Source organism: Leishmania panamensis (assembly GCF_000755165.1).
Source record: "Leishmania panamensis strain MHOM/PA/94/PSC-1 chromosome 30 sequence".
Taxonomy (NCBI): domain Eukaryota; phylum Euglenozoa; class Kinetoplastea; order Trypanosomatida; family Trypanosomatidae; genus Leishmania; species Leishmania panamensis.
The window spans coordinates 911,182-930,637 of NC_025877.1; the positions used below are offsets into that span (position 1 = coordinate 911,182).

The 19,456-nt window shown below is 55.1% G+C and overlaps 2 protein-coding genes across 2 annotated transcripts, besides 3 other annotated features; both read right to left on the reverse strand.

Moving 5' to 3' along the window:
• Positions 1 to 1,161: 1,161 nt before the first annotated feature.
• Positions 1,162 to 2,025: a repeat region.
• Positions 2,026 to 3,765: 1,740 nt separating this feature from the next.
• On the reverse strand, positions 3,766 to 7,014 carry LPMP_302480 (hypothetical protein; the record flags this gene model as incomplete). The annotated part of the gene is made up of 1 exon (XM_010702969.1): positions 3,766 to 7,014. One exon carries the CDS (start codon positions 7,012 to 7,014, stop codon positions 3,766 to 3,768), a length of 3,249 nt encoding a protein of 1,082 aa, XP_010701271.1.
• A 2,981-nt stretch (positions 7,015 to 9,995) lies between these two features.
• Positions 9,996 to 10,461: a repeat region.
• Positions 10,462 to 11,874: 1,413 nt separating this feature from the next.
• Positions 11,875 to 13,810: a repeat region.
• A 781-nt stretch (positions 13,811 to 14,591) lies between these two features.
• Positions 14,592 to 15,827, reverse strand: LPMP_302490 (hypothetical protein; the record flags this gene model as incomplete). The annotated part of the gene is made up of 1 exon (XM_010702970.1): positions 14,592 to 15,827. The coding sequence occupies one exon, from the start codon at positions 15,825 to 15,827 to the stop codon at positions 14,592 to 14,594; it is 1,236 nt and encodes a 411-aa protein (XP_010701272.1).
• Positions 15,828 to 19,456: the final 3,629 nt, after the last annotated feature.

Genomic DNA, 19,456 nt, shown 5'->3' on the forward strand with positions numbered 1-19,456 from the left:
AAGAAAAAGTGTCAGTGAATCTTTGATCGCTACGCTGGACGGTGCTGAGCGTCTTTCCGTGAAGTCGATGCACGAGCCTTTTGTGCGCCTCTCTTCTAACACAGAACAGTTTCACGCAGGCGGTGGGGCAAAGAAAAAAGCTGCTCAGAGAATGAGAGGAGAGCCGAGGCTGAAATAAGTCGGGATGGTGATCTGCTTAGATTCTAGTGCACGGGACGAGAGAAGTCAACAAAGACGGTGCACGTACACCAGTGGACGGTTGAGGCAGCGCCGTAATGAGAGTGACGAGATAACAGAGAGCAGAGCGAGGCAGTGGAAAAACAGTTAGCGATTTTGTCCGGCGCGCATCGGAGAAAAAATGCAGAGCACAGAGTGTGTTCCATTGTGCGAAACACGGGAGAGGAAAGAAATGAAATCGCACCGTGGAGGAGAGCAGAAACGAGGGAAAGTAGTGAAGCATGTGAAGAGGACGACGTGGAATTGTGCAGGTGCAATGAAACGTTCATTGCTCGCATTGCTAGATTTTGCATCCCGTTGAGCGGTAGTGAACACTCACGGTTCTTTCGTTATCGTACCGCCGAAAGCTTTGCGCTCAAGTGTGTGTCTCTCGCCGGAGAGAGTGCGCAAATACTCAGCGGCGAAATGCTCTAGCGGGGCAGCAGTAATCGTTACCGCGTAGCCGCTGTATGAGAAGGATTGGGTGCGATTCTACCACCCCTCCATGAGAGGTGTAACGAAGGTTTGGTTTGACAGTTGAGGGCCTGCGTGCTTCCTCGAGCTCCCCTCACGTTTTTTTCTCCACTTTGTTTCGGTTTGTTTGCTTGTCCAGCACTACGGTTGGAAAGCGAGTGGTAGCGCGCGAACCATGACTGCACTGGTGTCCTCTGTTTGGCCGTCATTGTAGGCGTGGCTAGCGTGGTACTCCGTAATTCGCTTCGCTGTCAGTCAGTGGTAAGTAAAGAAATGCAAAAGCGCCGTCCCCTGCTGAGACATCGACACAGCACAGCGCCTCATTGCACTCCGCGTTGCATTCTCATTGTCGTCTCCCGCCAGACGAGCACGCTGCTTGAGAAGGCCCGAAAAAGTGTTCAGCATACACACACACACAGGCACACACTTGTGTAGGGATTAACACCTCTTTTCTCTTTTAAGCGTCTCCGCTCCACCACGAACACGCCAGTGATCAGGTACGCACAGCACCACCGCCCACCCAGACCGCTGTGCTGCACTGCAACTATAAATCCTGGCCGTCTAGGATGAGTCGTCCTGCCGTCGCATCGGAGCATGCGCCTCACAGGCTCTTTCTCGCCTTCCTCGTTTCTTCTTCCGGCGCGCGCGTGGCGCCAGACAGCCCTGGGTGGGGTGCACGCCTCGATCCAAGTGGTCCACGGCCAGGGTCCGGCTAGAGGGCGGAGGCCGGCGTCCAGGCCTGTGATCTATGGAGTGCTCGTCGGCGCCTCTGTCGTTGCCGGTTTCGCAACCCTGTGGACTTCGCTACGGCCATCCGATCCCCAGTGACCAAAGACAAACGGAATCGAGAGGCGCACGCGACGGGCGAGTGGCGCCAGCATTAGCGCCCTGCCGCGGCGCAATAGGCCATCCTTCACCGCTGTGGAACCCGTGCTGAGCGCCATGATGAGGGAGAGCGAGTCCCCAACACCAACCACACTTGCTCTGCTGTGTCTTGGTTGAACAAGCTGTCCTCGCAGCAGGTCAGGCCTCAGCTCCGTTGATTCATACGCAGTGCGATAGCTGCAAGCAAAGGAGGGGGAGGGGGGTCGCAGCCTCGTGTCCCCGTGCCTATGCGTGCCCAATGACTGTGAGAGAGTGCAGCTCCTCCTGGCTTGATGTCTGTGCGTACCGCGTTATTCACTCACAGGGGAATAAAGGAACTCCACAGAACGGGGAGAGCCACAGCATGCGTGCCGCTCGCTTTCCGTGGCCCAACGAGTCCGTCCGCTGCTCGCCAGGGAGTGACACGTTGATGTGCACGCGACCGCTGCGCATGGGGGAAGCGTGTGCGTGCCTAGGTAGCTTGGAACTGCCCCCGTCGGCGGGTAGGAGCCGTGCACACGGGCGGGGCCTGTCCCCACAATTCACTCACACTGGGTGTGCCGCGATTGCTGATACGTAGCGAGTGATACGACTGACGCCGACTATCGCATGGTCTAGTCAGTTTTGCGCCCGGTGTCAGGGGAGAACATTTGCGGATGCGATAAGGGGCATGTACGTTGCGGCTCACTGAAGGGGTGGCGGACCCACAACAGCATGTGCTTAGGAGCAGGTCTTCACAACAGGGTGAGGGTGCGTCGATGGGATCTAAGTGCATGCTTCAACGACGGCGATGGGGGCAGCGCTATCATCCCACAACGCGTTACTAGATGGCCTTCTTGCTTGTTGCATCGCACCAATGACTTCGCGTATGCAGGTGCTTTAGATCGCAGGTGTGTACTTTGCGCGGTGGAACAATTGTGTGCATTTTCTTCTTTTTTTTCCCCATCGGTATTGACCATGTCAGTGGACTGGCGCGCTCCATGAAGTCACGACGCTTGCTCGACAGGCAAAGGATGAGACACATCTGACTGTGGAGCAGGTGTTACGGCAGCCATTGAGAACGGTGGCACCCGTCCCTGACACACACACACACACACACATACACACAACGAGTGGTTAACGCTCCTGTTTGGGGCACCGAGAAGAGACTGCAAAGGAGAGGGAGGAAGTGCGTGCGTGTGGTGGGGGGGGGGGGGGGGCGGGGTAGAGAGAGAGAGACGTGCCCGTTAGGGCAGCACAAATACCACCAAGCTTCCGTCGCTGGCGGTTCACCCACCCGCCGCGCTCGCTCATACATCCAATTCACTCCTCGTCCGTTACACGATCGCCCAAGCAGTCGGCGGGGAGGAAGCGGGGCATCGAGAGAGGGCGTACTGGTAAGACTTGCATGGGCCTTGACCTTACGACTCCCCCAGAGCGGAGAAGGGCACACAAATAAGAGGAAGACCGCTCTCTCGTCTTCTCATGTTCGCAAAAAGGGCTGCTCTGATCGTGCTTCACAGCGATGAAGCGTAACGGAGAAGTACACACATCGAAAAGTTCCAAAGAAAAGAGAAGAAGCGCCAATACATGCCCATAACACACGCGCACATATAGGGGTGCGTGCGTCAACGAAGGGGAGGGCGGCGAAATCATAATACAGGAGGGCAAGCACGCACACGCACACAGAGGCACAGCAGCAAGCATACGAGGACGCAAAGTCGAGACATGTGCCACCATGCGCTAACGAACAAAGAAGAAAGCGAGAAAAGGGAGTGAATAAAACTCTCCAACGGCAAAAAGTGAGAAGGCGAAAGGGAAGGGAAGCGGGGCACTGCACAGGAGTAGACACGTCACTCTCCCCCCCCCCGCCCCTGCGGTGCTCTTTTAGAGCTTCGATCCGTCATTGATACATCAGTAGTAGCAACGTACTAACACCCCACATGGCAGACCTCCACTGAAGGCGCGAGACCTCCTCATCACAGCCACATCTACCCATAACTCGCTAGGCACGAGCGGTGAAGCAGAAAGCACGGAAAAGAAGACAGACACATGAGGAGAGATCGACTGGAGTGCCTCAAGAGAGGAAGGGGGATCAAAGCCGAGTGGATCGCGGACCTACGCATACATGGTTGGCGGTGGATACGCTTTTTTGCGCTACAAGAGTTCCAGTGAGTCCTATACCATGCTCATCTCATATCCCCCCCCCACAGTTTGAGAATATCAGGGCGGTCACAGGACCCAGTCCTCCTTGGAGCTGCGTACAGTGTGGCGGATGAGCGGCGCGACCCTGATGGCACGCTCCATGTCACTCAGACGAACCACCACCGACGGCTCCTCGGAAACATCCGTCTTTGATGCTATTGTATCTCCCAGAGTGGGGACCGACAGGGCACTACCCACCGCGTTCAGGGAAAGTTCCCGCAGCATCACCTCTGGCGTGCGCGGCTCCACCTCCAGGATGGCAGCAGACACGTCTTCTAAGGAGAGCACTCGATCACCTTCGGCAAGTTGCGCCATAGATGGCGCCTTGAAGCCACGCGCGCCTTTCGGAGCCGCCGCTACAGAGCCAGCAGTGGCAGCACGACTATCACTGCGAGTCATCAAGTTCGCCCTTACAGTAAGGGCGCGGAGGAAAGACACGTAGAGATCCATACCTGCACGACACTCCTGCACCAGCAGCACCTGCATGAACAAATGCGTGTCGCTGCAGAGCACATTCGCGTTGAAGGTCGCCTCCCCGCCCAGGGCGGCGCGCAGTTCGGCAATCTCGGCTGCCGTCTTCAGCTCCAGGACCGGCTGCAGGCACTCGCTCAGTGCTTGACGACGCACGCGCGAGGTCTGCAACTCCTTCGCCAAGGCGCGAATATCGCGCTTCACCTGCGCGACCACGACGGCCGCGTCTACACCGATCCGTGGCGGCATCACCCCATTTGCTATCCACAGGAACAGATGCAAGGCGTCGCTGAACCACTCCCACTTCTCGCCGTCTCTCTCGAGGTTCATCATGAGGTGAGCAACCGAGTCGTATGCTTGCAGATCCTCGTGTATCTGCATCTCTGACTGCAGTAGCTCGTAGAGCAACAAGGCGAGGTCATCGGTGCCACCCTGCACCGGGGTACCGTCCGAGTCGAGGGTCTGCTGCACTTTATCCTCTTGGTCTAGGTACGTAGGAAGCACATCGAAGAAGAAGTGGTATACCAGCGACAGAATGGTAGAAGGGGCGACAGGGCGGCGGGGCAGAACGCCGCTCGCGCGCCAACACAGCGGGATCTGCATCCCATACCCAAGCCCAAGCAGGGGCAGCTCCAGAGGAGGCGCCAAGCGCGGTACAGCTGCCCCGTCGATCGCGGCGCTGGCGGTGTTGTGAAACGGGTCTCCAACGCTGTGGTGGCGACGGGAGTTGCGGTGCTGGAGCATCGCAGAGGGGTCCACCGCCTTGTCCTTGGTTGCAAGGCTGACCTCCTGCGAGGCCTTCTCGGAGTTTGCGCGCGCTGTATCCATTGACGCATGGCCGTCCTCCACAACTTCTGCCCTGGAAGGGTGGCGCAGTGGCTGTTCCGGCCGCTGCGTCCGCAGTAGTCCCTCCAGTGTCACGATGCGCTGAACGAGGTACTTCACCTGCAGCCTAGTCTCCTTTGGGCCTTTCACCGTCGGCAGATCAAGCGCAAAGATCGAGGTAGTCGAGGTCCTCCTAGCGGCACTGTGATCTTCGTTCGCAACGCCATCCACGTCGTCGTCGTCTCGGTCCAGCTCAGTCGTGAGGTGCCCCACGTCTGCTGCGTAGCCAGCCAATTCTGGGTACTGCTCGTAGAGTCGCTTCCACGACGGACGTGGCGTGAGCACCGTCTCGGTGCTAGAAGCGTGTGCCTCACCGCCAGAAGGCATCGCCGTGGCAACAGCAAGAGCCTTGACAAGGGATTCCCGGTCTTCTTCCAATGTGCTAAGGCGACCTTGCATGACTTCTAACTGTGTGCCACGCACTGCCGCAGTGCGACGCCATCGCCGCGTCGTCAGCTGGGCCGCCTTTAGCTCGCCGGCGAGGTATTCCCTCGTAAGGTAAAAGTCGGCCGCTGGCACGTAGTCCGAGTATTTGTTCCTAAATTGCTGTAGCTCCGTCTGGGCCTCACCGGCGATGCGCTTGAACTCGTCCAGTTCGCTCACCTGACCCATTACACTCGTTACCAGGCGCTCGTAGTCCTTCAGACGTCGATCACACTCCCGCACAGCACCGATGAGAACCAGGATCTTCTCCAGGTCAATTTGGCTGCTGTGCGTCAGTTGGGAAACGCGTTCATTGGCCGCCTCGAGCTCACGGCGCAGCTCTAGCGCGTCAGTGGTGCGGCTCGTGCGCGACTTCTGCATGGTCACCTGCTGCTGCTCCCCCTCCACATGCGCACGGGACTCAAGGGTTTTCGCCATCTCGCTCAGTTCGGCCTGTAACGTGCTCACTTGCTGATGCAGAGCAGCCGCCTTCTCTTGGTACGTCATCCTCTCCACGTGCCGCTCGGCCGCGGCGGAGTAGGCGTCGGTGAGCAACTCCGCCTGTGCCTGAATGGCATTGTCGTACGCGCACTGAATGTCGTTCAAGAGAGAAGCGTACGCAGGAAACGCAGAAGACAACGCGCGGAAGGCTTCACGGTAGGGGCTCAGCTGATTCATTGCGCTTGGAATGGCAGCGCCACCACTGTTCAGGACGATCTCGCGCTTGATGTAGCACTGCAGCTGCGTGACCAGAGGCGGTGGAGCTGCGGCAGCGGGAATGGTGGAGGTGCCACCGCCGCCGCCGCCGTGGACGCGGTTGGTGATATTGGAAGATAACATGAGAGGGCGAGCGGCGATGGTGTGCTCCCAGTGATGCGAGGTAGCGGTGCTGGCGTGGACGGCGTTCTGCGTGCCGCTCATGAACTTTTGCGCTGACACCGGCAAGGGCGCCATAGAAGAAAACGCTGCCGCTGTCGCTGAATCAGTGGCGACTGCTCTCGACCTGCCCAACTGCGTGGGAAGACTACGAGACGCTACTGGTAAAACAGCCGGCGCGCCTGGCGTCTTCTTTGATTCGCCCTTCTTTGCCCGCTGCTGGTGCTGATGTGCAGCATCCAGCTGAAGCAGGCGCCGCGCCGAGGGACCGATGCCAGAGAGGTCGTCAGGCAAGGTCAAGGAGCCAGCCCACTCGGCACTCCTACCACCACCGTTGGTCGCTAGCATGGCCGGCTCAGTGCCTCGAAGAGATCCGTAGTACGAGTGGTACAGCTGCAAGGTGCTTTGCGGAAAAGGGTCCAGACGGGTCGATGCGGTACTGTGTGCTGTCGCCCCTGTCGTGCAACTTCCCCTCACCCCTGGAATCGACGGAAACGTTGAGGACGACGTCAGCATGATATCGCGCGCCGCTTTGACTGCTGAAGGGAGAGAGGGTGAGGTGGTGTACTGCAGCCCGCACACCGCCACTGTGCCGCTACACACATCACCACCCCCGCTCATGAGGTTTGCGTGACAGTTCCTCGCAGAGGCACTACTCGAACACCCCAACCCCAGTGTAAGGCAGACTGTCAGCGAAGCGGCTACAGAGAAAGAAGCATGGCGAGCAAAGAGTGGGAAGCAGACACCGAACTGACCTCACAACAGCTCCACCTTCTTCTACAGCGCGTCAAGAGTGAAGTATGCGTGCCTGTCGACGCAATACACAGTGTATAAAAATATTCGACTCAGACGCCCAAGACAGACAGAGGCGCAAGCACGCTGGTGGCAAAGGTGACGAATTCGGTACGAGTGCCCTGCAACTCAACCTCAATGGCGAGAGCTACAAAGCGGGAAAAGGATCGAAGTGTGGAAAGAGAGACGTGAAGTAGAGGATAGAGGACAGTGCACAGTGAACACAGAGAAAAAAGAGAGGAAATACCGTACCAACACAAGAGGGTGAGTGAAGGAGAAGACGCAAGAAGTTAGTGACAGAGAACGTCAGATCTAAGATGTGTGCCACTGTAATGCGCATCGGCATCTGTCATAGGCCGCACCTTCTCTCCGCTTATTTGGCCGAGCGGCAGCAGCCGTAGCAGTAGCAAACTCGCACAGCGTGGAGCCACCGCTGCATGCCCAATGCCAGAGCTTACCCGCGTCAGCAGTAGGGTACACAGGAAGGAAGGGATTATTGGGGAGGGGGTCAGCGAATATGCACATGATCCGCCTACACTGTCTTCCCGTGAAGGGTGGGGGTGGGGGGCAAGAGGGAGCTGCACTCGCCTTATCTCCCTTGTATTTGCTGTATGAATTTGTTGGCATGGAAAGTGCAATGCGTTTAGTACAGGCGGCTCTTATGTACGGAGACATACGGCGGTGGCATACATACACTGTAGGAGTGAGCGACGGTGGAAACGCCTCCGAGGGGAGGGGGAGGGTAAAATGGACGTCTGCAAGTCAGTGAAGCGCACCCTTTTTTGTGGTTTCCGTGGAGGTTGCGCTGTTGTTTGCACCACTTGCTCTCTCTCCCTCTCGCCTCTACCCCCCCCCACACACACACACGATACACGCACACACACACACACAAAGCCACTAAGTCCTCATCCCCTCTCTCTCTGCAGCAGTCCCTCTCTTCTCTCTCTGTCTTCGAAGAAGATCAGTAGGGTGTGAATATGTACGCGCATGTGTGCCGCTGTTAAACTGTGTGTGTGTGTGTAAGTTCTCCTCTCTCCCTCCCACTCCTAAAGAACAAGAAGCCAAGACGCAGGTACACTGCACAGGAACCTACATGATACAAGCACAGAGAAACAGGGTGTGGAGAAACAATCAAAACAAAGGGGCCAGAAAAGGACGCAACCACCACAACGGACTTCCGTAAGGGGAGGGAAAAAAAGAAGCAGCCATCGTCGGGAACCCTCGCTGTGTCCAACCGCAACACGAGGTGGGAGTCAAACGAAGCAAAGAAGCAGAAGCCTCGACCAACGAGTACAACGAGAGGGCATCACAGCTGACAGAAAAGAGATCGTAGACAAGTGAAAAGTGGGAGAAGCAAACTGTGGAGGACGCCATACAGGAGACCTCACCCCATGGCAGGAACAACGGAAAAAACAAAATGAAGGAGACACAATTGATTCCCACAATTTCCTGAAGTGACCCTGCTTGCTTAACGAACAGCAGCAGCAGCAGCAGCAGCAGTACCGCACCCGCGATTCATTGTATCGATGCAACACGACTCACAACCAGCAGAACACAAGGCAAACACACACACAAAAAAAAGAAGGGAGACCACATGTGGACGAAAGAGAGGAGTAAACATATCTACGCATACACGCATACACGCGCGCGGAGAGGAATACCCACTGGAACAAACGAAAAGAAAAACAGAAGGAATAAAGCGGATGGCTAGCAAACAAAGAAACGCCACTCAAGACAGTTCATTAAGACCCCCACAGCCACGAAAAGTAATTCAATGGAGATGATGATCACCGACAGTGGTTAACAGGCGGCGAGTAGGGTGTAAAAGGCAGTAGGAGAGAGCCAGAAAGGAAACGGATGGTACGATGGATACGAGATGGTGGGAGATGTATGAAGGGGATGAAAGGGCTGGTAAGATAGCACCGCGATTCAAAACCCAAAGTGAAGGGCAGGAGGCCAGAGGGTGATATTAATCAGTCATCGAGAAACGACCTTGTGCTACAAAACAGTGCCCGGTATACCATTCACTCGCCTCCTCCCTCCCGATGTGCCTCCTCGTTGCACCTCCGTGAAAGAATGTGTCCAGGCTAACAAGCAAAGCATAGCCAAAGTGCAGGGAGAGAAAGAGCACTCGATGCACAACGCTAGCACCGTTCTTGTTTCCAATGTGTACATATACACGCTATACCCAATGCGTAAGGAAGAAATTAGGGGGGGAGGCGCGGAAACGCCCAGCGAGAAAAATCGAATGAAAGCACAACCGTGACGTTGGGGAAGAACACACACACACACGTGAAATAGGCCACAAAGGGAGAGAAGCGTACCCCTTACGACATGAGGCGTGAAATAAAGGCCGTTTCGACCCCTTTTTTGTGGCTCATAACAACGCCCGACCAGCTCGACAGCGATGTGTAAAGGCATGCAAGCCCCTGCGCCCAGCAACGGCGAGTGACAGACATTTCCCTCGTTCGCCCTAAAAAACACCTACACACATCATCATGAAGTCCCATGATGGGTTGAGAAACAACTCACAAGCGACTGTCAATCTCGTTTTTCCATCATGTACATCAAAGAGAGCGGGAGGGGGGGGAGACCACCTATTCCATAAAAAGAGAACCAGGAGGCTTCACTAAAACACAGCGGCTCTGGATCCCTTCTCGTCTTGTGTTTTTTGCACACTCTCATGCCCTAGCAGGCCCAGCGACAGCCTCTGTGTCTGAGCGCAGGCTGGGGTGAGCACGCACATGAGCTCTGCGAGACAGCGGCTAGGCCTCCTCTTCGCGTTTTCTTCTCCGTACTGCGCCCGAGTCCCCTGAAGAAGGGGGCATCTCAGTGCATGGTATCCAGGGTCCAGCACCCTCATTTACTGTGGGGAAGCCAAGCAGCCTCCCTCTCCCTATGCCTGCCACTGCCAAACCCTCTTTGGCGGCGACAAGATCAAGTGCCTACGACGCAGGGCAGTAAGAGTAATGCGTCGGAGCGACAGGTGACACTGCAGACGCTTGTGCCATCCATATGGTGGGCAGAGCGTCGTCGTGGCTGGAGCGTGTCCCACCCTGTAGCGAGCAGCATAGTGAGAGCGGCTGTAAAGCAACCTGCAAGGCAGGGGTGGGAAAAGTGTGGAGCACCGACTGTTCGCACATGACTGCCTTGGTGTCTTACTGCAACGCGTGTGTCTACAGCTGCTTTGCAGTGCGAGATGGGCATGTGAGAGGGTGTAGCTAGAGGGGGGATGTCCTCATGTGCTACGGCAGAGAAAAAGGGGCACGATGAGAAAAAAAAGGGGAACGTAACAAAGAACGAACTCGGGCCACAGCCTACGCTGTCCTACCACCGCCTCCACCGAGCCGCGACGTCCTCCGAGGCCCGCGGGTGTGCTTGAGAAGAGGTTTATTCTCTCCTCCCTCCTCCCTGCCCCCGCCGCCGGAGTTGTGTAGACATGAGGGAAAGTAAGCGCTTCAAAAGGGGGGAAGGCGAGAGGCAGCGGATGGAAGGAGGATTGCGCATCAAACACACCACCAACAACAAAATGTTATGTCGCTCTCCCATGAAAAAAAAGGGGGAAGAGGAGACACAACTAGCGTATACCCAAACAAAATAAACACGCAGAAAACATTGCCACAACACCGTGCACGTGGACCTGTCCCAGCACACCCAGGGTGAGAAAGAGGAAATGAACACGCACGAGAGCTGTGCTCCGCACACACAACCAAGTATATCAGCTACGAGTGAAGAGCTTCGCTGGGATGGCGAAAAGACTTAATAATGTGAGCGAGCTAATAAGAGTAATAAGAAAAAGCACAAACGGCGCCATGGAGGTATGAGAAGAGAAAAGAGAATGAAAAAGTAAGGAAGGGCGAAGTTCGATCAAAGAGTCACGTTGGCCCATTCACTGACTCACTCACTGCGAGACACCCACACACACATACAAAAACACTGGTGGCCTTTCAGCTCTGTTGGCGACCAACGCAGTGCATCCTAGAGTGAGTGACTGCATGTGTGTGTGTGTTTCCTCCGTGTGGTGGGATGAGGTATATTCGAAGCCGTTATATACAACAGCTTCGATATAAGAAAGTATAACGAAAAAGTGGGGAGACCCACTGCTCATGTGTTGGGCTCTTTGTGCTCAGCAGGGTTTTTGTGCGGGCGGATGAATCGTATACAGGTAGAGTTCCGCATGAACACGTCTCCTCCACACATCTCTTCTTGCGCTTGTTTTTTTTTTGCATTTTTGTTTTCCTCCTTTCCTCACCACACGATCCTGAAAAGAACGCGAGACGAGATTGCCCACAAGCAAATGATATCAAACAGAATACACAACAACGGCTTCATCACGTTAATTAAGCCACTGTCTGCCCCAAGAGGGGGAGAGAGACAGGGGGAGGGGGCAGGTGCCCTTCACGACTGAGGCAGTCATGTTCTCCTCTTGTGAGCCCCCCAACACTCCGTTCCTCAACAGTGAGTGTCGTTCTCTCTCCCTCGATAGGTGCTCCTCTTCTACACATTAGTAGCTGCCCTAGATGAAATCGCGCCGCATCAAATAATAAAAGAAACGACTCCTAATGAACTCGAATCGCTAGACAATGAGAAACAAAGGGCAAAGTGGGACTAAGGCGTGTACTGTACAGGTGTTGCTTCGCTGCACCACTACAGCCGTCCGCACGGTCAAATTGTAGTGTTTTTTCTTTTCGCTTTTAAGCGTCTCCGCTCCACCACGAACACGCCAGTGATCAGGTACGCACAGCACCACCGCCCACCCAGACCGCTGTGCTGCACTGCAACTATAAATCCTGGCCGTCTAGGATGAGTCGTCCTGCCGTCGCATCGGAGCATGCGCCTCACAGGCTCTTTCTCGCCTTCCTCGTTTCTTCTTCCGGCGCGCGCGTGGCGCCAGACAGCCCTGGGTGGGGTGCACGCCTCGATCCAAGTGGTCCACGGCCAGGGTCCGGCTAGAGGGCGGAGGCGGTGGCGCCTGTTGTGCAAATGGCAGGAGGTGGTCCAGGTGTATGCAGGGTGAGCACAAAGAGGACGCTGAGAAGCTGTAGCTCAGGGCTCCCAGAGACCCTGTGCTATCCCTGTATGTCATGTTTTTCCCTCCGTCACCTCAAGCCACGGCATTCGATAATATGGTGGTGTGGTAGATCTCTACATGGTAGTCTCGCGGACTCGATGGTGTGATGTGGGTTGCTCCCACCGGGCTTCCGGCATCTGCGTTCTATCAGTCAACCCAGTCAGACGTGTGAGATACCGCCTCTTCGGCACGCATGCATTGCAGGCTCAACTGATTTGAATCTCTTCTTGCCCTTTCCGCCTACCCCCCCCCCTTCCTCCTTTGGCCTCTGTAGGCCTTATCGGAGCGTGACACATCATACCCACTGTGCTTGGAAGGGCGTGCACCCAATACCCACACATTTTTGCACCCTGTGGCCGGGCTCTACGTGGGCCTTGTTGTATGGAGGACTCGCTCCCTTTTGATCTTCTACTTCCGTAGATCCCATGGAGTGCGTGTCTGGATGGCCCGCCAGCAATGTGCCGCGACAAGGTGGGACATATGTCCATGAGTCTACCAGCGGTGGGGGCAGTTCGACCTTTCCTGATTTGGCACACCTCAGGCATGCGTGAGTGTGCCAGGCGAAGGGGACCCGTGACGAAACACGTGCCCCTGCAGAGAGAACTCACCGCTTGTCATCCTGAAGGGGCACCGTGGGCAGCAGTAGACACCCGACAGGGGAAGTTCCATGCAGGGCGTGTGCGATGGGCGTACTCATAACACTGCGTGCAAGATCACAACGTGAAACGAGGTGTGTTGAGTGATTCGAAAAACCTATGAAGCTCGCGCAGCACGTCGGACATAACGCCGGGCCCGCTGACCTCACAGAGGAGAAAAGTCGGTGTAGGGACGCCACCGAGTGCCAGCGGTGTAGCAGGCCAGCACGTCATGTACACCCCTTGCTGCCACTGTCCGTCACCTGCTGCTGCAGGAATTCGAATTGCGGACAGGTGCCACTGCGGAGCTGGGATGATAGCGAGCTTTCCGAGCCACAAGGTCACACCTTTCGGTGTTCACCCAGACATGAACAGTACTCGTCGACAAGGGTCATCGCCGCAACGCCACAGTTCCAAGTTCATTCGCGAGAACGGGAGAGGCTACACCAATCTGGATGTTCCACTGCATGCGCACCAAGACGCCACCCACCGCCTCTCCCTCCTCTTTTACAAACAATATGCTGATCACCAGGAAAGTCAAATGCCATTCGAGCCTGTAGGGCAAATGCGTCACTGGCAGAAGAAAGACTCGTATCGAAGGTCCGTGGAGGAACCGGGGCCCACCACTCAGCACCAACAGGCGTTGCTCAGCCCCGTTGCCATTCCACTACGCGCAGCGCGGCGCAAGCAGAAAAGCGGCAGGTGGATGCGTCGACTCGCTGAATCGTCGGCACGATCCGTGGTGAGCTCGCGCAAACGTCATCATGGCCGTACCTCTCTTCGGCACAGCGCCAGCCCAGACCTCTCCACTGGCGCCAAGAGTCCGCACAGCCATGTTCGAGGGGCAAGCTGCAGGCTGCTTGGCTTCTCCACAAAGCGTGGGGGTACTGGACCCCGGATATCACCCACTAAGGTGACCAGCCATGATCAAGGGATATACAAAGGAGAAGCGAGGGACGGGGGGAGGGAAGAAGAGAAGAGGGAGCAATGAAGGTACGACAGGAGTGCGCATGAACACGCATATGTAGGTGAGAAGGATGTAGAACAAGAGAAGGTGCAGCTCTACATACCCGTAACGAGAGAGCGCGCGCGGAGGAGGAGGAGGGGAGCGAAGAGCGGACACACAAAGAAAAAAAGGTATGAAGGAGACGACAGAAATGTGTGCGCGTTAAGCACAGCAAAGAGGAGAGACGCGTACGGGACGACACAAAGACGCGCCAAATCACACATACGCACACGTAAAGTGAAACGCAAGAGGAAACACAAGAACGATGGTGTGCGTGACACAGAGGAGGAATCCGGGTGGCATGGCGAACACGCCTCCTCGCGTCTTCCTTCTTTTCGTGGAAGGAGGGGAGGAGGGAGTTTGCCCTTTTTTTGTCCACCCGAAACTAAACAAAGAGGGGAGGGGTAAGAAGAGAGACTGAGCAGAGAGTGGGAGGGAGGGGGGAGGGGGATGGGCAACGGGAAACTCTTTTTGGCGTTACAGGGAAAACAGAAACCAAACATATAAGCTCATCGCCTTTTCCATCGCAGAGGTGAAATCGAGCGAGCACAACACTTGCACCAGAGAAGAAGAATATCCATACACCCCCCAGACAACCACAAAGACCTTCGCAAAGCGATGATGGGGCACTCATTTCCCTAGCTTCTGATTTACGTCACTTCACCTTTTCGCTGTCGCGCCCTCGCTCATTCCGCTATTGGACCTCAAAGATGGCCCACACGAGGCCTCCCTCGTTCGCCTGCACCAGATCGATCGTTTCCTGAATCGAGAAGCTGTGCGCCGCCGGGCTATCGGCCGTCATACTTTCCGCCAGACTAGCCAAGCTCTGTTCCATGCCGTCAGGAACGATAGGCATGGTCTGTCGATGCGACCTCTTTGGGCGCTCCTCAAATGCCTCGGCGTGCGCCAGCTCGTCTACGAGCGATTGGCGATAGTTCTCCTCGGTAAAGACGGTGCTGTCCATCAAGAAATCCTGTGCTACACCGACACGCCGGTCTGCCGGCGTACGGAAGGCGCTCTTTGACTTGGCGATGATGGCCTGTGGATTTAGGTCTTGCCGCCCAACGAGATAAATCTCGTAGTTGAAGGGGGAGAGGGCCTTTGCCATAGCAGGGTAGACCCCAGTGTGACTAGCTCTGCCTAATGCTTTCAAATTACTACCAATCCACTGAAAGAAAATGATGCGACGCTGACGGACTTTGCCGTCGGAGAAGGCGATGCGAAAGAGCCCAAACAGCCACGCTTCGTCAGGGAGGTTCTTCACCATCTCAAAGATACCCTGCCGTCCGTAGGCCCGCACCGTCAGTGTCTCCAGATTCGACTCGAACACAGCCCAGTTGATCGAGCCGTTGTCCTGGCGTAGAGACGCCATTATGCGGTTTGTCTTCTCTGACAACTCGACAGGGCTGTGCGGGCGCTGCTCCTCCTCCTCCTTCAGCGATGGTGGAACCGGGTTCGGTGCCAACCGCACACTTGGTGCTGAGTTGCGACGTGCCCGCCTTGCTGTGGCGGCCACTACTGCCGCCTGTTCTCGTTCCCGATGCATCATTTTCTGCTCTGCTGCTAGCCGCTCGCGGTACTCCTCACGAATCTGCTCCATCGAGAAGTTGCCGTTATCGGTGACGAAGGTATCGCGCATCTGCCGCACAAGAAACTCAAAGGAAAGAGACGTCTTCTCAGTCGTCGAGAAGCCGGGGACTCCGCGGATGTTGTTTGTGGTAAAGTTGGCGATTTCATTGATCCCCTGCCCACGCTTCACAATGCCGCACTTGGGGCCGATGTACTGTACGTAGATAAACTTGTTGCGCTTGAAGGTGCCCGAGCCTACTGGAAACTTCGAGTACAACAGCTGCACCTTTGCTTCATCGAGGCGTTCGATGGCGTTGTCGATCTCATCCGAGCCGCGCCGCACACATACAACCTTAGGCATCTTAAGCGTTATCGGTACTGTCCTTGTGTATGGGTGTGGCACATACACACTAAAGAAAACACGATTACTTGTCCTCGTGTGCTTGATCCTGTGTAAGGCCAAAATCTACTGTGTTATCCTCGACGTTCTTGTTCGTATTGTGCATACGTCCCTCTACTCACCAGCTGTACGGGACGTGGGTATGTACGTGTGTGGGTGGGGGTGCTAGGGGCGAGTAGCGGGGTAGTGGAATATCAAACGCGTAGGCAGATCTGCTAGCAGCCAGCCTCAGAAGCTCGAAGATACCGGAAAGGAGGGGAGGAAGCAAAAGAGAGATGCAAATGCACAGGAAGAGAAGCGGAACGAGGGAAGAGGGAGGAGGGGAGGGGCAAAAAATAGTAATGAGTGGGACTGAAGAAGGAACACAGGCGTGAGGCAGAGAAAAACAGAGATCGAGAGAGAAAAAGAGAGGGGAGAGGGGGGTGAGTAGGTGGGTGGGGAGACGCGCAAAACAAGTACGATGGTGATGTGCACAGGCACAAGCAAACACACAAAAATACAACGAAAAAGAACGCAAAAACACTACGGAGAGGAAAGGTGACAAAGAGAGAGAGGGAGAGGAGGGGGAGTCGTGGAGGAGAAGTCAACGAGCACACCGCCCCGACAACAAGCAGGCAGATGAGCGAACGGCAAACGGCAGATGTCAGAACCTACACAAACAACAACAAAAAAAAAAAAGAGAAGTGAAGTGAGGAAGAGTACTCCCGGGAAAGTGATAGAAAGCGAGAAGGCCCACCCTATCACCCTATCGTGGCTACCGGGGAGTACATACACCGAGGAAAAAATCGCTTAAAATGTGGCACTACGCACAGTCGCTCCCGCGTCAGCCTTTTCAAGTTCCACAATTCAGGTTGGCGCGCGTATACGTATGTGCGTGTATGTGTGTGTGTGTCTGTGTGTGTGTGCAAAGATGACAGAAGGAACCGATCCCCCAAAAGGTCACAGTACCCCCAAAAGAGGGAAAAAGGAAAAGGGAGAAGGGTGGAGACAGAGGACAGGGAGGGGCAGTAGGGCAGTCGGCAACAACATCAACGCACCCCGAGAGCGCTTGTGACGGCGTATCTTCACCGCAGAGATGTTTGTGTGTGTGTGTGTGCGTTTTTTGGGTGGTAGTAGACGAGTCACTGTGTACCCCTGTTGAATGTCAAGTATGAGAGTAGGGCAAACGCAGTAGAGTGCGCGCACGAGAGGCCCAAAGTAGGACACGAAACAGTGAACCGAATGAGAGAGGACAATCTGCAGCTGTGCAGTTGTGGCAGTAATTGTGATCATATAGGGTGGTGTTAATCACGGTGGGGAGAGAAGGGGGAAAGGAGAAGAGAAAACAGATGAAAGAGGCCGACTTGGCGTCGCTGAAGAGACATAGGACCTGATCGTTGATGGGTTAGGCGTTCCCATAAGATGGAGAGAAAGAGGCAGACACAACACGCAGAAATGCAAGACGCCGTACACCGCATCGTGCAGCTGGTATTGGTCTCTCCGCTGAGTATATGAATCCTCAGTGGGTAAGGCCACAGTGCAGAGACACATGCACATATGCAGATGTGCGTGTGTCTGTGGGTGTATGGGGGGGGAGGGGAGGGGGGAACCGCTGCCTTTCTCTGCTCCTCCGCCTTTCATTCCCTTTCGCTTTTGCTCGGGGCCGTAAATGCGCTCATTCGCTCCACAGCACGCGGGTGCCCGCCGAAAGAGCCTCATGACGCTTGCACTGAGAGAGAGAGGAGTAGGTGACGGAGAGGGCACAGAAGAAAATGAGCGACAGCGCGCAGATATTAGTACTGCAACACAGTATAAGCAACCACATTCGCCGTGCACGAGGGTGAATGGGTACGGTGGAGTTTGTGCGCCATTTTCTCGTTTGTATGTTTTCTTCTTTCTTATTTTGAGATGTGCCTCAATCACTCGCTCACAATTTTGCGTTGGTGTGTTATCTCTTGTCCGTCCTCCTCCTCCTGTTTCGCTCTCTTTTTTTGTTCGCTCAGAGCGCGAACAGGAGGGGGGAGAGAATGGCGCTCAGGGAAGTGTGGGGGGTTACCGATAAAATAACAACGTAAACATCGAGCACATGCACAGGTCCCAAGGTGTACGCACCATGCGTATTTATTTCACACTGGTTGTCTTTTGCTCACCCATCTTTGCGGAGGCGATGTCTTGGTCTATGTCACCCTCCGTTCTCTCTTCCTCGTTTCCTGTTTGCGACAGCCGTTGCACGATGCTGTGAAAAAGAGGTGAACTGCGCTCTCATTTGCTTTCGTGTTGGCGTGAACGTGCAGGAGTCCGCAGGTGGGGCGGCGGGAGTGTAGCATTGCATTTCACTGGCATATCAGGCATGCCAATACACACAAGAGAGGGAGGGAGGGAGATGGACAAAGTGATAAGAGACGTCGATACACGTAAGCAAGAAGAACACAACAGGCCGAAGAGCATCATTACACACACACACACAGACACGAAATAAGAAACAGCGAAAGACGAGGCAGAACTCGGCATTGGCCCGTTCACACCGAAGACATTACAGAGTAACTGTTAGAAAGCGAACAATCAGGCGGCAGACGAGCGAACACAGAAGGGGAGAGCGAGAGAGTCGAACACCAAGCACAACCGATGCACTCAGCAGCATGAAACACGGGAGACGACGAAATAATAATAATAAAGAGCAAAAGAAATGGGACAAGCATTCAGAGAGGAGTCTTTGCGTGGAGATAAGTGGAAAGAGGCAGGGGGCTATGTGCGTGGGTGGCCTCTCTGTTGACATTTATACAGACAGAGAAGCCTTAGCTACAAAGGAACGAGGCGGAACTAGTAACACACACACACACAGACAGAGAGAGAGAGAGCAGCAGCAGCAGCAGCAAGCAAGGCACAACGGAAACAAGAGGGAACAACGTCGACTACACACACACACACAAACGCACGATCTTATAGAAAACGGGTGGAGTACCAACAACAGGGGAGAAAAAGCGAGGTGATGGTGGGTGTGGGTCGTGGTGGTGGTGGTAGTGGGGGAGGGGGAGGGGGTGGCATCTCCGCGGCGAGAGAAACGACGGGGAAAACCGAAAGCACGAATCAATCATGTAAGACCAGAATGACAGGAACACACGCACGCAGACACGAACGAAAAAGGTAAGAGGGCGACAAAAAAGAAAGGATAGCCAAGGAGAGACCTCGTAAGAGTCCAGCAAGGGGAAACCCCAGACACGATCTAAACCTACTTGGCTCACTCTGGTTGCGTGTACGCCAGTGCTGGTGCTGATGTGATATCGCTACGCACCAGACCTCTGAAAGTAGAAAAGAGGAGGGAAATGGCTCTCTTGTCGCTTCGGTGTCACTTCTCTCCACCAGATAACCGATGAGGAATAAAGCGGCAATGAGAGGAGAAAACACAGAGAGAAAGAGGGAGGGAGAGGGAGAAGGAAACGCTGCGTTTTTTTGTTTCGGCCTCTCCCTCCCTCTTTCTTCTACTTTTCCCGCTCGGTCCTTTGATGGGCATCTCATTCCTTTTATTGGATGCGCACTCCCTCTACCTGTTATTATACCAAAACTACTGAGCAAATACCAATCAGAGCAGTCCGCAAAACAGAAGGAGGAGG